Source organism: Ochotona princeps, chromosome 25, assembly GCF_030435755.1.
Source record: "Ochotona princeps isolate mOchPri1 chromosome 25, mOchPri1.hap1, whole genome shotgun sequence".
Taxonomy (NCBI): domain Eukaryota; kingdom Metazoa; phylum Chordata; class Mammalia; order Lagomorpha; family Ochotonidae; genus Ochotona; species Ochotona princeps.
Genome location: NC_080856.1, coordinates 7,607,738 through 7,625,099, shown reverse-complemented (window position 1 = coordinate 7,625,099; position 17,362 = coordinate 7,607,738). Strand labels below are relative to the sequence as shown.

The window sequence follows — 17,362 nt, the reverse complement described above, 5'->3', positions numbered from 1 at the left end:
GGTCAACTTTTTGGATATACATTTCTGAATAAACACTCTAATAGCTTAGAGTTTGTCATCACAAGACTAGAATCAATTCCTGAAGCAAGAGTAAATTGTATCTTTTTCACTGTACACCTAGCCAAGTGTTTGGAAGCTGTGCGTATCATCGAAAAGTGGTAGTAACACCCAACTTCAAACATGAGAAACAAGTTTTGTGAAGCAGTGATTTCGCTTTCAGTTTTGTAAAGCTGAAATGCCACTTTCAAGACAGACATGGAACACAGATGCACATACTGTACCTTCCCCACATCTGTTACTGAGAATAAAAGGGACGACTCCAGAACTTGGTTTGCTGTGCCTCAAAAAGCCTTCAAGAGGGTTTTCCTACCAGGAGAAAATGGGTTAATATTGATAAAGTATCATGTTAATAAATATCTCACAGATTTTAAAGATTGCGTGTAGACAGGGTCTGGAAGGGTACCACCAGCTAATTTCTCTATCATTTCATTCAGGTTTCCAGTTAATTCAGCAAACATTTAGGGAGCACCTGCTGATGGGTTCTTTCATTCATTGTCATCATTGTGTAGGACCTGGGGTTACCACACCAAACGCAAATTACTGCCATCGAGGCGCCCACAGTCAGGTTATCAACTACACGAACAAGTGGGCACACGCAGGGTAACTTTTTCAGTTCTGAAGCAGCCTAGCCCGAGTATTCTGTTTCTTTTGTATACCGGCCCAGGGAGCGACCCTGGACGAGGGGGCCCTTGGTAGCTCCGAACCGCAGGGCCAGTGCAGTGCTGAAGTTCCCCCAGCAGCTGTACACAGCTGGACACTTTGGGGTCTCGGCAAGGGTCATTGTCAGGTTGGTCACAGTCAGAACCAGAGATTATTCGGAGTCGGCTGCCCTAGAGATAATGGCGTCTGGGACCACTTTGGTTACTCAGAAAATGAAAAGGGGGGAGGGATGCCCAGACGTCCCCAGCAGTCTCTGATTGGACCCACTTAGCATCTGCCGAGAGGACAACAATAAAATGGAAAGCAAGCCGAGGGGTGTAGCCCTAAGGTCAGCCTCTGGCTGTGTGGGATAATGAGGGTCTGGCCTCCACTTCTCTTCCCAAGGGATGAAGCGGTCTCAATGAGACCGGTTTCTGTGCGAAGATTCTAACCCTCGTCAGGTCCTACTAACTCCGGGGTGGCGAAACCAGCGGCCCGGGGCAGGAGGAGGGGTGCACCAGTGAGAATCTCTCTCCTGGGACTGAGATCTGGCGCTGCAGCCGCTCCCCGCCGCCCCCGTGCGCGCCCCGGGTGCCGGCCCGCGTCTCCGCCCCCGGCAGAGTGCAGCGCGCACCGCCTGGTCCGGGCGCGTACCCGGCACTCCCGCGCCGCCGCGCGCCGAGCGCTCAGACCGCGGCCGCTGCTGCCCGCGCAGCAGAGCCAGGACCGCCCGCCAGCCGACGGGCTCCTCGGCCCGTGGCCCCGCTGTCCTCCACGCGCCTTCGGCTGCATCCATCTCTCTCTCTCTCTCTCTCTCTCTCTCTCTCTCTCTCTCTCTCTCCGTCTCTGTCTCTTACACACACACACACACACACACACACACACACACACACACATCAGTGTGTACACTGGAGGATAAAAAGAGAGCGCTTCCTTCGCGCCCCCTCCCTGCCCACCCGGAGAAGCAGCCGAGGGATCGCGGCGCGCGAGGCGCCGGAGCGTCTGGCCATGACCGTCCTCCAGCGCTTCCTCGCGTGCGTTCAGCTGCTCTGTGTTTGCCGTCTGGGTGAGTGACAGACCTCAGTGGGTCGCATCCCCGGGATCGGCGGGGAGCGGGCTTGTGGGGGAGTGGAACCACTGTCTACCAGCAGCTGGACTCCATCCTGGAGCCAGGAGGAAGAGGGACCCGCACTGGGATCCCACGATGGTGGCGGCCGTGGGACGCTGTCAGCGCGCCCCCTCCTTGGCCTTCGCCACGCTCCAGCTGCCCGCAGGGTGAGAGCCCCGGACCCGAGAGAGGAGGGGTTGCGTGGCTACTGCGCGTACCCCAGCCGCGTTTCCCTTAACAGTGTGCAGGAAGCCTTTCCGATACATACCACAAGACAAATCAACGACCAGAAATAATAACTGTGGCGCGGGGCCACTTAGAGCTCGGCATTTTCATGCTATAGGCATTTAATAGGCTTCAATGAAAAAATGCACGTGTCTGATGTGAATTACAACACAGGCACACCACGAGTACGAGCAGGAACAAGCACCAACCTGACTTTTCAGCGTATTTAAATACTGACAGTTTAGTCATAGTCAAGTCTGGGCAGTTACTTTAAAAAAAAAAGTTTCAATAAATATCTCTATCAGGGTTCTGCCGCTGCCAAGGCCAAGATAACTGCGGGTGGACTTTTTTTTTTTTTTCATGCTTGCATTGTCACCTGCCGCCTCTTAGCTTGCCTTCCAAGAGAGCCAGTGGGAGTATTTTCCTGTGATGCAAGCTCAGGGGTTCAGATCTTTCACCAGGAGAATTGGGAGATGGGATATTTGTATTTTATTAAAGCGATGTCTTTTTTTTTTCCTAACAATTTTCGGTCACAATGGGGTGGAAGAATCATGGAGCTATTAACCTGAAAGTTACCCAGTTTGGTCCCGTGGTTGCTGTGGCTATACACTGAACTTTTATCAACCGGGTCATTTAATCTTTAAATTTTAGATGGCTCAAAATACGATGGCATTGAACTTGTGGTTTCATTCGGTAGCTGGCGCTGTTGTTGGAACAGTTACCTTTACCAGCAGAAATCACTTTCAAGTCTTAATCAACGACAATTGCATCTAAATTTGATAATGGCACATGTCCCACCACATTTGCGAACATAATTTAAATTCAAAAATCTTGAAGGAAGTGCTCAGGGGTTATATGATGTGCGCAGTTGGAACCTGCGCCGTAGAGGGGCATCTCTGTGGTCCTGCTTGTTTGGGAAAGCTTGCTGTTGATTTCAGAGAGGGATGACGTTCTGTAAAGTGCAGTGGCCAGCATGCACACACCTGTTGAATGTTCAGCTCTGTTTTAGCACTAGTTCACAAACCTAGGTCCCCTTTGTCTTGAAGTTAGTAAAGTAACTCTCACACTAATAGGGAAAGAAACCAGAGTATTGCTTAATATATCATCCAAACAATACTATGAAAATATTTTGTGAATTTTGAAAAACTGAAATAAATTTTGAAGATCTGAAATAAATTTTGAAGATGCAATTCAGTGCTTTTCGTATACATGCATCACCACGATCTAAATTGCAGGTTGTTTTCAACATCCTGGAGAGAAATTCTTTGCTCACTAACTGATATTTTCCTTGCTCTCAGATTCTAGTTTCTGGCAACCACCAGCTGCTTTCTATAGATTCACCTGTTCTGGACATTTCATATAAACAGAGCCGCACCTCCCTGGGCCTTTTCTGTCTGTGCTGACGTGGCATAGTGTTGTCTAGGTTCACCGATGTTGTGGTCTGTTTCAGTATGTCATTCATTTCTATGATTGAGCAGTATTTGATTTTATTAATGAAGCATATTTACAAAAATTTTTTCTCAATAAAACATTGTTTATAAGCTATTTGGGAGTATGTAGATTTCCATTTATTGAATATTTTCTGTGACCTTTGGGTGATGTACGTTTTAACTTGAAGGACTGTATTTGCTGTTCTTAATGATCTCAAGCTTGAATCACCCTGTGTTGGAACTCAAAAATGGGAGGGTGACAACTTTTGTACCCCTCACCGTTGTAACAAAGATGACCTTCTACATTGCTAGCATACAGCTGACCTAGAGAACTTAGCAACCTCAAGTGGGATGAGTATATTGTTCTAGGGATTGAGTGTTTCAAGACTGAGGTCCCTCACCTAGAAATGAAAGATTAAGCCTCTACTTCAATTCTTTTCCCCCACTGCCTTTTCTAGTGGGCCTGTTCATGGCTCGTCATCAGTGTCCTTAGAACCCATGAGTTAGCACGAACATGGGACTTTATCAAAATGCCCTGCTGTTTTAAACAGGATATGGGCAGCAATTGCTTTTTCCTTTTCCCAATAACTCCCCAAGCAGAGAAATTGTCATTAGAGTGTATTTACTGGAACAAATCCTTTCTTGATCCACTGAACAGGTATTTCTTATGGGAAAAATTATCATGACTTTCCTGTAAGGAGGCTTAACTGTGAGTCATAGAGGAGAGGGAGGAGTTTTAAGAGCTTTTAAGGAATGGTTTCTTTCAATTAAAGAGAATTTAGGATCTTTGAATTAAATGAGTTAGAGTGTTGCAAGGTATACTGAACTTAAATGTTCCAATATTATTATTAAATATGCAAGAAGTCGAATGTTGATGTTTTAAGTCATAACTTCTTTAAACGTCCCATTAACTACAAACCATACCCAGTGCCTCTGAAGAATTGCTTTCTTAAATTGAATATAGTATCAATGGATTCAATAGCTGAACTTTCAGCTTGGTCTACTTATCATAAGGAAAAATACAATAAATATAAAATATTTATGTGAACTAGAGACTTGAGATTTTGTTTAAATTTTTATGTTGTAGTAATCTGGCTGCTGGCAAACAATCAGGTTTTTCTAGAAGCGTGATCTGCATTTCCCCATGTCCTGTACTCCAAAACGATTGAAATTGTGTCCACTTTGGTAACTGTGCGTCACACCTACTTTCCAGCTCCTCCAAGGAACATGGAAAGAGAAACTCCTTGTCATGAGCAGAGATACTCGAAGAAAGAACTTGATTTAGAAAACTAGCTTGTGTTTTATTTATACTTACCATCTGCTTGCTTATTTACCTGGTGCAGTCCTACGACTGGACATGTTAGAGACATTTTCTCATTCATTTCAATCTCCCCTAAATCATGAGGTAGGTATTCTCATTCTATGTATTTTCAAAGGAGGACACTCAAGCCCAGAGAGGTCCAACGGCCCACCTAATGTCCCACAGGGTCTGTACTGCATCCTCATTCCCATGCTGGCACCGGGGCCTTTTCTGTTTCATTTCCAAGAGACATGTGTGCTGCACAGGTTTACTGATTGGCTTGCACGGGATGGGAGCCTCGTTTCCCACTAACTCACTGCCTGTGACTCTCATGCTTCTTTATTTTCCCTTTTAATTAAAAAAAAAGTGGCATAGTTTGTCTTTTCAGGTATTACCATCTTGAGGCTTTTGACACATGCGTATGATCATGTAGCAACCATCACGGCCCGGTGGTAGCATAGTCTTGTTCACCAGGTTTTAACTACTTATCCATTACATGTGTGTTATGTTCCCACATCTGCTACACGCCATTCTAGGCACCAGTACTTCAGCCATACTCATGATGCCTGCAATCCAACTGATTTGATCTAATCCCTCATATGGAAATCCTTCTTTAAATACTGCTTCTGAGATACTTTGTCCGTTCACTACTGGTTAAGAGTAACAACGTTTTAAAATATCTCAATGCATTAATTCTCAAGTAATTAAATATGCTTCCCATTCTGTCAAGAATGTTCACAGTAAAAGAACCAAGCCAGATATACAGGTTTCAAATGTACTTTAGTTTTCAGTTTCTTACTGCAAATAATCCTTAGCAAGATCCTTTGGTTACAAAGGAAAATCAATTTTTATGTGTGCGTGATTATTTAGAGTATAGTATGTATAAATTACTATATAGGAACTAATGGAAAAAAAATCATTTCATCCTGAAATACTTACATTTTGGAATTATGTTGTCCAATAACATAACCACTAGGCTACTTATTATAAAACTTACTCACATGAAATATTTCAGCATTTTTGTCACACCAGCCACATTACAAATGTTCAGTATTCCATGTGTCTAGTGACTGCTATTCAGGACAATTAACACATGAAGACATTTCAATCACTGCCCGAAGTCTATTGAATACCACTATTTTACAACAAAAACACAAGTAGTGATTGGTAGTACTCAGCAGGCACTATCAACTCTGAAAAAGAGTTCTAGTTACTGAGTTAGTTGAAGCATCTATGCATGTTGATTAATTTGTGGTTGTGTGTCAGTCACATAAACATCACAGAGACATGATGGTGCTGTTAAAGCAACTGTATAAGACAAAAGTTCAGTGACCACTTTGTGGCCTTTGTGGACTGGGATGGAAGTGTTGAATGATGCTGTGCGGAAGTGTGTGATCTATGCTGTACAACATCCACATTTCACTCCACATGTATTGCTGCACTCTGCACCTATAGTAACTGCATCATAAATTGTTCATGTGTAAGATCCTAGGTGGTATCTTGAAGCCACTTACAGAATCATATCATTTGGTTGTTGAGATCAACGCATTTACAGCCATTATTTCTTATTATGATCTCAATCTGAGAATTGAGTCACTTCACCTTGATCTACCTCTTTGATGGCAATTCTGGCATCAGAATTTCGCAGAATTTCATTGATCCTTCTAGAAATCCATGTACACACCATCTAGATCCAGGCTGTATCTGTTCATGAAAAATAAAGCTTCCAGGGTAGATGCTGCAAATGAGATAACACCAGTGATTCTTAAATATGCCTTAGTGGATTGAGACATCAAGTTAGTCACTGAGCCCGTGTGTGTGTGTGTGTGTGTGTGTGTGTGTGTGTGTGTGAGAGAGAGAGAGAGAGAGAGAGAGAGAGAGAGAGAGAGAGAGAGAGAGAGACACTCACATGTGGGAGAAAGGATAGAAATGCAGGTGACCAGTGATGAAACATGAAGTATCTTGGGCTCACAAAGACAACTTTTTCAATCATTCGAAAGTGATAGCATTAAATCAGTCCTCACTTGTCAAGTTGACACTAGGAGATAGCATCCCAAAACAGTTCCGGAAATCTGGAAGAGGAGAGGAAGTAGAGATACAGAACATAAAATTGTGTGCTGTTGGAGTCTGGTTTATCACGAAGTCAGGGGCTGATGATGAGCTGCACCTTGCGCTTGTTCTACAAATATTTTAACCGAGGATTCATTTTTTTGCGGTTGAATAGTATTGCATTGTGTATACTGACACCACATATAAACAATTTGTTAATGTAAGAACAGACTTTATGGGTCTACATGTATGGTTCCTAGAAAACAGTCACACCTTCCTACTTCCCTGCTACCACTAATGCCCATCCCATTGTCCCTCCTTCTCTTCTCTTCATCAGTTTTTTCAAAGACATCATTTCCATTCACTGTATAATTATAGACTTGATTCACCACTGATCATAATATTCAAATAATAAAATTCTGAAGGAATGGAGCTTGGGAAATTAGTCTCACAAACTCAAAAGCAGAATAAAAAAAAGAGAGAAAACTTGTTCTTACCTTAAACATTAAGATAGTGTAATAAATTTGACAACACGTTTGACTAGTGGATAAATTGATGCTATTAGCTAAAAATACTTATACTGTGTGAATACTTATACAAAGTGAGGGCTTTGTAGTTAATATAATTTTTGAAAAGTATGAGTTTATGGATGTTTTCATGTGTTAACATGGCATGGTTGTATTTTTTTCTTTTTATATTTGCCTATGGACATTACAATAAATTTGATTATTCAGTATCCTGGCTAATGTGAGCTATCTGGTTTTATCCAATAAACATGAATCAATTTGTGTACACATAAAAAAGAGATCAATGTTTTATGTTTCCACGGAAGTAGTCCTAACATATCTGGAAATAATAATTTATTAATTAGAAGGAAAAAGGATATTATACTAAACCATTTACAGCTATAGCTAGACTACAGACTCTTTCCCACTCTTGGAGAATCGTTCTGTTCTTCCCTCTCCCTTTTTTTACAAGAAAAAGTCTGCAAACCAGAGGAGAACCCACAGCAAGATTCAAATCTACTCGTCTCTGGATATTGGATTAAAGCCTCCAGAACTGTGAGAAATCAATGTGTGCAATTTTTAGTGCTAAGTATAGCATTTGATTATAGCAGCTATAGGTAACAAGTGCACCCAAGCAACGTCTAAAATCTGTGGACGCTGGGCAACAAAGTAAGTTGATTGTATTGTGTTGGTGTTGAGTGTAGGCATGAATATTTTCTGAAAATTCCCCAAGTGATCAAAGAATAGACTCCAGGATCTAAAACTAAAGATCTAGGCCAACCTCTTGACACTACTAACTTTTGTTTTTCTTAAGGCAGAGACATTGGCCAGTTTTATGTGAGCCTAAAACAATGCTAGTGCCATTGGACAAAGGCCTTAGAACATTTCCCACCCACCCCCTTCTAATTCTTGAAACACTTTCCCTTTCAGAGTAACCCTAGAAGGGGTACAGACTACAGTGGTCTTGGAATTGGTCCAAAAATTCACATCTCTAAGTGATGGGAAGATAAATGTACCAACCTAAGAAATGGGGTTCAAAAGTGCTATTTATAAGGACATAGGAACATAATATATTTAATTTTGTCAATGATACATCTGAGAGTTCTTTGAAATGTTATTGGAAAATGGAATTCAAAGATATATTTATTTCAAACCAAAAGTTTTTTTTTTTAAAGTATGCATAGCAGCAGACTTTAAGACATTCATGGAAAAGGTGGAAACTACAGATTGATTTTAAACAAATTTAAAACAAAATAAGCACGGTCTTTAGGAGGAGAGAACAAGTTAAAGAAAAGTGCCAATAGAAAGTTTCATCTAGTAGGTAGGTCTCCAATGACTAATTAAAGTGTTGGAAATTTGAAATTTATCCATTACATAATGGAAAAAGACAGAAGAGTTTTGAGTAATGAAAAAAACACTTTAGTAAATACCTCTCTTACAAAGATAAGTCACATAGCAGAGTATAAAAAGAATTGAAATGATGAAGGTGGGAATCAGGAAGTTCTTTAGAAAGCTGGGGAACTGTGCCTGTCACCATGGAAATTTCATAAATCTTTTGGAGTCTAATAATACCATCTCTTTATATGCTAATTTAATGTTTAGCAACCCCTTTTAAGTGCATTATTTCACATGATATAAACAGGATTGGTGCAATTGCTGGAATATGGTGCTGTGTTATGGCAAGTGAGACACTGTGATCCTTAAAAGACAGTCCTCTCTGGGAAAAGAAGATGTAGCATGGAATGTGTATCAAGAAAAGTCACCAGGAAGGAGATGTTAGATAACAAATGCTACAGTTCTAAGAGGTTGGTCATTTGGAGAGAGGGAACACAGAGACAGCTAGCTGGAAGCCTGCTCATTTCTTAAATAGTCAAACTTCATTTGTCACAAGTTTTAGGAACTGTAGCTAGACCGTTACTCTGAATGATTAACTCCAGTGCCTTGAGTTGCAATACAAGGAAATGTTGCTGAAAATAGTCTGTTTTAGTAGAGATCATAGCTTCAACTTAACCAAAACAAGTAACCTTTCCTCTAAGGATGGAAGTTTTTGGAAATATTTGTAGAGTCAAAATAGTCTTAGCAAGGGTCTGTGTCAAAACTGTTTGCTTCACCTTTAACATCCTTGGATTTGTTCTTTCTATAACGAGCATATGCACTTCTATGTTCAAGCCAGCAGGCTAGTAGTTCACAGGCCTCATTGATATTCACCAGTTCAGATTGCTTGAAGACTATCATGTTTGTCTTGCACAAACTAGTACCTTTTTTATTTGATTTCTATTTGTGTTTTATGTAAACATAGTACAATGGAAAACTACTCATAGGGTAGGCTTTTCAAAGTTTGTATTAAATCTTATGTCAGTAGATCATGTGAAAAATACAGTATGACATTCAAGATATTAATGTATAATAATTAATGCATTTTTACATTTTTGAAAGGTAAAAGGAGAGCTGTCAAGCATTGAAATATAAACATTTTTCTTTCAGTGAAGGGAAAATGTAGGTATTTCTAAGAAGTTTAATTAAAAAAATGATTAATTTAGGAAAGTCTAGGAATATTTTTCTTTGACAGCCTTCAGAGTAGGTATATAATGTTTATGTGTATACAAATAGGCTTATGTACATTATAGAAATATACATATTTATACACACATATATAGTGATATGAACAGTCACAAATCAGTAAGCAAAGATATATGTGTAATACAGTGTTTTTCCTGATTCTCCAAGTTAGTATTGTTTTATTTAGAACATTAAAATGTATCATTTGGAAAAATCATTACGTTGAATCATAACAGATATTGAGATATTCTGGGCTTTTTTGTTGCCTGCGTCATAAAGGTCTTGGAGATTGCCTGCCTCTTCCTGTGACCTCAATAAAGTACTGTGCTTCTCTGAAGAGTTTTGGTCCAATTTAGATCAAGGAAACTCAGTTCAGCAGGTGTTCCTTGAGCCGTTATTCTGTGGTTGGCACTGCATTCATGTGTTCATAAATGCTTTTTGTCTTTGAGGAGAAAATCTGGTTAAAGATAAAATGTACCCCGGTGGACGCATGCCGAATCAAGAATAATAAAATATGCCAGGCTGTTTGGATCTAATTTTATGTTTAGAAAATCAGAACCAACTTGTGTCACTCCGCATTTTTATTGCTATTTTCAGAAACAGAAAGATAATCCTGTCTTGCACTGTTTATTTCATGAAAAGAACTTGACACAGAAGTTGGACTTTATATTTCTATTCTGAAATGCATTTAGACCTCAATATTCCATCCCATGATGTTCAAAATAATGGTGCAGGTAGGAAAACACTTGCATACAAGCAAAACGTGTATGTCAAAAACCTCTTCCTGAATGTTCCGTTCAGCAGCTATTGCTAGGAAATGTCACGTATTTCTCACAGTTACATATGTCCCAGCTTGAGACTTAATTTTTGATGATGGCAGCTGTTATTTTGAGACAAAGGTAAATCCTTCGTGCCAGAATTTTGAAGCATGAATAGATAGGATTGTGATTCTCAGCTACTCCAGGAAGATTTCAACGTAGATGTCAGTGGTGCCTGCAAAGTTGATTCCTATAAGGGACGCATGAAGAGTGAAACTGCTTAATGAGCCAAGAGCGGCTAGCGCATGTTGCACTTAAATGCATTAAGATACAGCACAATCTGGTCCTACCCATCCCGCAAGGAAGTATCAGTCGGTGCTTCTGTCTTGCTTACAATTCCAACTCATGCTCTTCTCGTTCTTTCATTACTTCCTAACTATTCAGTACTTTCGCCAGAAGAAATAAAGCCCAAGAGGCTTCCTTGTTCTGTAATAAACTAGTCAAAATTTTGTAGCAACCACTCTACCCATAGCAAATACCCATTTAGTGAGAGCTTTTCAAAACACATAGTTTCTTTCTAACATATCGGTCACTCAATACCATGTGAATTAACTTCATGATGTTGTAAATTGTTGTTGAAGCTGTGTAGTGGCTTTGCATTGGAGGGGACATATTCTGCTAGTCTACTTTCAGACCAGGGATGGTTTCCCAATGAAACTGTTGAATTTATCTGGACAATAAGATGCCGGACTCTCTGCATGGTTCATGTCCACAATGAAGGAATCATGACTGGATATGAACTATACTACTGTAGCAATATGGAGGAATTCAGTTTGGGGGGAGGGCTTTTTGGAAGGGTTGGGGGTATCCTAGAGCCCATGAAACTGTGTCATAAATGAAATTTAAAAAACACATAGTTTCTTCTATGCACTTTTTATTATATTTTATTTAATATTTTATTTTTCTTTATGATATAGTTCTATAGGCGTGGGGGTTGCCCGTACCCTTCCTTCCCCAGGCCTCCCCCACAACACACACTGATTTCCCCTCTAGTTTTACAATTGATGTCTTTCATGAACAGGCACAAGTCCATCATGCTGTTATTGAAGTGTTTCCCTACAATGCAGGCATGGACATTGTCAGAAAGTACATTTTAAAATTAGAATTCCATAGCATCTGATCATTTGAAACAAATAAGTTTGACAAACATATCAAGAAATTAAGCTGTTTGAAACTAAATGGCGTTCAAGCAAAAGATGATAAAATATGAATCCAAATTGTCTCCACACACATAAATAATCAAAACATATTAACCTTTTTGTCATGTGGCAGAGTGAGTCTTCTGCCAGCAAACAGTATACCTTTGTGGCTATTTCAGTGTGAGACAGTGAGATCACAGTGCACAGTCTGCTGGGAGATTTGTTTGGGTGATTACGCTACTGGAGAAATTCACTGAAAATAGGTCATCAAGGAAAGATTGATATGGGCTTTTGTGTTTGGAAGCAATTATGCTTGATTATTGCATTTTGTTAACAGTCAAGTATGCCAGACGGTGCAGTTTCAGTGAGAAAATACTAATACATGTGCATGTAGTTCTATCCATGGTTTACAGGCCTGAGTTTCAATTCAAACTGGTTAAGCCTCCTAGTGTCTTTATATGCTATTCAAGAATAAATTATATATACATATACATATGTATTGTATACATTCCTGTTCATTTACCTAAAATTCTCAAGGGCACATTTGTTGATCATGATACAAATGGAAAGATCTATTGTGTTAGATTGAAGACAGATGCATGCATATACAGCCTAGGCTGTAGCGACAGACTCATCGGCTGTCAGCCTAGTAAAGGTCCACTAGCCTGCTTTGCTAACTTCATGTGTGAAGTTCAATCAAGCCTCTGTCATTATTATTTATTGAACTAGTTATTGTTCCAAACTAATGCTAAAGGACTCTTGGTGCATTCATAGCAATGACTTTGGAATGCTTTAGCAAACTTGTGTTTTAGGAGGAAGATCTGTTGTAGAGAATGTTTCTACAATTCTCAAAAAGAGATTCTTCTGCAGCTGACTTCAGAAATGAAACACAGTACAGGTAGGCAAGGGCCCCGGCTGAGAAATCATCGAGAAAACAGTGGTGGGAGGCTCTGTGTTGTTCCAGGGGATGCAGGGGTTCCTGCAGCTTGAGATTTGCTGTGATATCCTCACCGGGACACGTGAGATGCTTCAGGATTTCATTTCAGGCTGCCTGTCAAATGTCATTTGACCTTGCGCATGGGCAATCCCCACATGAGGCTCACTGTCTTCCTTCTGCAGTCCCCAGGCCTTCTCAGTTGCCCTTCTCCTCCTCAGGGAAGACTTCTCTAACTCGTTCCTGTTCTCTCTCTAAGCACACTTAGAATGGCCCAGCACTCGCACTTCATTCCCAGCATTTCCAGAGCTCCCCAGATGCAGGGAGTTGGGCTTCCGAATATAGATGGGTCCTGGGCTCTCAAAGCCCCTTGCGCATTCAGCAGGTGTTCAGTAAGTAGGAGTGGCATGAATAAATGGACTTCTTTCCAATCCCTTTTAAAACAGAACATGTAATAGATGTCCTCCAGCCAACTGCTAAAGGTTGCCACTGCCTCAGCTCATTCAGCACACACATTAGAACAGTGAGAAACTTAGGGTCCCACTCCCAGCACTGGGAAGTAGAATTCAATTCACTCTCAAATTCACTTGATCTTTCTCATTTTCAAAAAGGTGGACTCAAATTAGGTCAATCAAATCACATTCTCATTTTAACAGGTCCAAGAGTCTATATAGGTTTTCAGCTGAATTGGCACACAATCACGAAGAACTTCCCAAGGGCTTTTACTCTCAGCATTCAGAGTTCTAAGAAAGAAAATTAAGTGAGTGGACTAGAGTACAATAGTGAATGCAGAAGAAGGAAGAGATGACTCTAGCCAGAAACACGAGAGAAAGAGAACTATAAGTTTCTTTATTCTAAGGAGCGGTGGGAGAATCTACTTTTTGGCCTGCATAGCGGATGCACCGCTTCTGTGGGTATGTTTTCACTGTGTTTCCTGTCAAGCCAGGGTTTTAACAAAACAAAAAGACACTAGATCCCTCTTACTAACACCTCTTCCATCCCTCCAACATCCAGGCAGTGCCAGCCAAGAGTATTTCTCCCAGCTCCTTTTATCCCTGTTTACCAAGAACAAGATCTGGGATATGTGAGATCCTGTTTGATTCAAGCTTGGAGAAACCTTTGTATGTTTGTAGTCAATGGTCACCTGTTATATTAATATTTTAGCATGGATCTAATGCTTTACAATTTTTGAGAGGTATAAGATATTTGTAAAATAAAAGCTGTTATCCTTAAAAAAAAAAAAAAAGGAACCAGTGTTCCTGATACTTCAAAGTCTTCAAAAATTTCAGAATATCAGAGTGATGTCCTGTTCTGCCAGGTAGGCTATGAGGAACTTTTTAGAATCATACATTGTGTAAAGAATCAGAGTACATATATATATATATATATATATATATATATATATATATAAATATATATGTATATATATATATATTTATATATATATAAAAAGAATCAGAATATGTCTCCTTTGGCCATTGGCTTTGTTACCAATGTGGTAGGATAGTCCCTGGTAAGACCTAGTCTTAAGAAATTATGCAAAAAAAAAAGAATAGATCACTAAAAATAACTATCAAGATGGCAAATATTTAATGGAACATTATAGTGTAGTGTTCCTTTTAAATGACAATAGCTTAGATCATCACAAGCCTAATATATGAATAGAAATTATCTGTAAACAACAGCAAAGTGCAATTCAGAAAACTCATCCTGATTAGAATCAAAGGATTTGCTAAAATACACAATTACTCATATGAAAAAGGCCTAACCTTTGATTTAGTGTGAATTGGATTACTATTGAATAACAGATGATTTTTAGGTTATATTGAAATATTTGTTTTAATGTGCTCAGGACAGAATATAATCATTAAGACAAGAAACCTAAATTAAAAGAAAACATTTGAGAAAAATAATTCAGAAACTCAGGTGTCTGATTGAGAGATTGTAGAAAAGAGATCGTTTATTGAACTAGAGATGCTTGATAGAATGTTGGCTAAGTAATTAAAAGTTTAAAAGCTGTTATTTTACTATATGATAGCTAAAGACAGGAATATTGTATCTAGTGAAGAATTGGAAAATAGCTGTGAGCGATGATAAATGTTCCTATAGATCTCAATTTGAGAAAATCAATTTTAAAACTCAATTATATAGTGAATGAATTATGATTGAAATTTTATATTATAAGCTTAAGGAGGATTTGGGCTGATTTACCATTCATTCTTTTTTTTATTAAATTTATTCATTAATTACATTGTGTTGTAATTTCATAGGAACTGGGATTCTCCCTACACTTCCCCACACCCTCCCACCATGGTGGGTTCCTCCACCTTGTTGCATAACCATAGTTCAAGTTCAGTTGAGATTCCCTCTTAGCAAGCATATGCTAAGTATAGAGTCCAACATCTTATAGTCCAGTCAAATCCAACTACTTATTGGGGAGACCCTGTCTGGTCTGACGGCAGAGCCAGCAGAGTATCATCCCGATCAAATAGAAGCACTAACATATTATCAGCAACAATTAACATCGATATGGAATTAATTGACATAGTATTGAGCAGCCAACATGTTAAAAATAAATGCGATTTCTTAACCCCCTTCTGTGACCACCCCATTCACATTTCCATTTTAGTTTATATACTACATATGACATAACATCCATAACATAACATGATATGCATAACATCATATCATCCTAAATTAAGGCAAACATGTGGTATCTAACCCTTTGGGATTGGCTCATTTCCCTTAGCATTATGGTTTCCAGTTTGGCCCATTTGGCCACAAAGAACTGCATTTTGTTTTTTTTAATAGCTGAGTAGTATTCCATGGAGTAGATGAACCATAGCTTTCTTATCCAATTCTCTGTTGATGGGCATTTTGGTTGTTTCCACATTTTTGCAATTACTGATTGTGCGGCTATGAACATAGGAGTGCATTTTGGTTTCTCATAAAACAGGTGTTTTGGATATATTCCTAGGAGTGCTATTGCTGGATCATACGGTATGTTGAATTTGAGTTGTTTGAATATTCTCCATACTGATTTCCATAGAGGCTGTACCAGCCTGCAGCCCCACCAGCAGTGGAGTAGGGTTCCCTTTTCCCCACAACCTCACCAACAAGTGTTGTTGGTGTTTTTCATGTGGGCCAGTCTTACTGGCGTTAGGTGGTACCTCATTGATGTTTTAATTTGGATTTCCCTTATTGCCAGGGAACTTGAGCATTTTTTCATATGTTTACTTGCCAATTGGGATTGTTCCTTTGTGAAATTCTCCCCATTTCCCATGCCCATTTCTTGAGTGGCTTGTTTGTTTTGGTGTTTTGGCTGTTTTGTAGTTCTTTGTATATTCTGGAGATTAGCCCTCTATCACCTACGTAGTGCGCAAAGATCTTCTCCCATTCTGTGGGCTGCTTTTTTACTTTATTGATTGTTTCCTTTGCTGTACAGAAGCTTCTTAGTTTGATGAGGTCCCATTTGTTTATTCTGGCCTTGATTTCTATTGCTTTTGGAGTCCTTTTTAGGAAGTAGGGACCTACCCCTAGATCTTGCAGAGTATTTCCAACATTTTCTTCCAAAAGTTTGAAGGTTTCTGGATGTAGGTTTAAATCTTTTATCCATTTAGATTTGATCTTGGTGTATGGTGAAAAATGTGGGTCTATCTTTTTGTTTCTACAGGCTATCAACCAGTTGTCCCAACAGCATTTATTGAACAGACCTTCCCATTTGCCTGGATTATCGTTTGTCCTTTTGTCAAAGATTATTTGGCTGTATCTGTGTGGGTTCCCGTCTGGTGTTTCTATTCGGCTCCATTGATCTTCCTCTCTATCTTTGTGCCAGTACCAGGCTGTTTTGATAACCACTGCCCTATAGTATTACCATTCATTCTTAAGAGATGGACACTTTCATCTTGTTTTTTTTAATGACTTCAATTTAAAAAATACTGAATCATGTTTAGTATGAGAAGCTTTGCACAACATTGAGTTATTTGAATGACAAAGGTAATATTTATAGGAAAATTGTGTGTATTTCTCTTCTGGAGAAAATTTACTAGACCTTTGTTGAGTTTTAATTTTTAAATTTCCATTTCTTTCTATTTTAAGCACAGATTTTACAGAGAACATGAGAGAGAGAGAGAGAGAGAGAGAGAGAGAGAGAGAGAGAGAGAGAGAGAGAGAGAGACTGATCTTCCTTCTGCTGGTTCACTGCCTTATTGCTCACAATGGCCAGAGCTAAACTAATCTGAAACTGGGAGCTAGGAGCTTCTCCTCCGTCTCCCACCTAGTCACAGGAGTCCAAGGACTTGGGCCATCCTCCGTTGACTTTTCAGGCCATATGCAGAGATCTTGATTGGAAATGTACCAGCCAGTACACAAGCAGTGGTCCATATGGGATGCTGGTGTTAGCAGATGGAGGATTAGCTTGCTACACCAACACACTGGTGCACCTCATTGAGTTTTTGTTAAGAAAGGATTTGTGCACAAGAAGAAGGGTCCGTTGGTTATCAAGGAGGGTGAGCACAACACTGTGAATTCCTTTGGAAGAACTCCCTGTCATCCAGAAGCAAGCTTTGGTGTGTTTGCTCAGCTTAACAGATATT

At 39.7% G+C, this 17,362-nt stretch overlaps 1 protein-coding gene across 1 annotated transcript in view; it reads left to right on the top strand.

Moving 5' to 3' along the window:
* Window positions 1-1,566: 1,566 nt before the first annotated feature.
* PTPRZ1 (protein tyrosine phosphatase receptor type Z1) overlaps window positions 1,567-17,362 on the top strand; it is a 120,389-nt gene continuing 104,593 nt past the window's right edge. Inside the window, exon 1 of the mRNA XM_058654948.1 lies at window positions 1,567-1,765. Coding sequence (XP_058510931.1) covers window positions 1,708-1,765 — 58 coding nt within the window. The 5' untranslated portion in view covers window positions 1,567-1,707. The remainder of the gene's footprint in view (window positions 1,766-17,362) is intronic.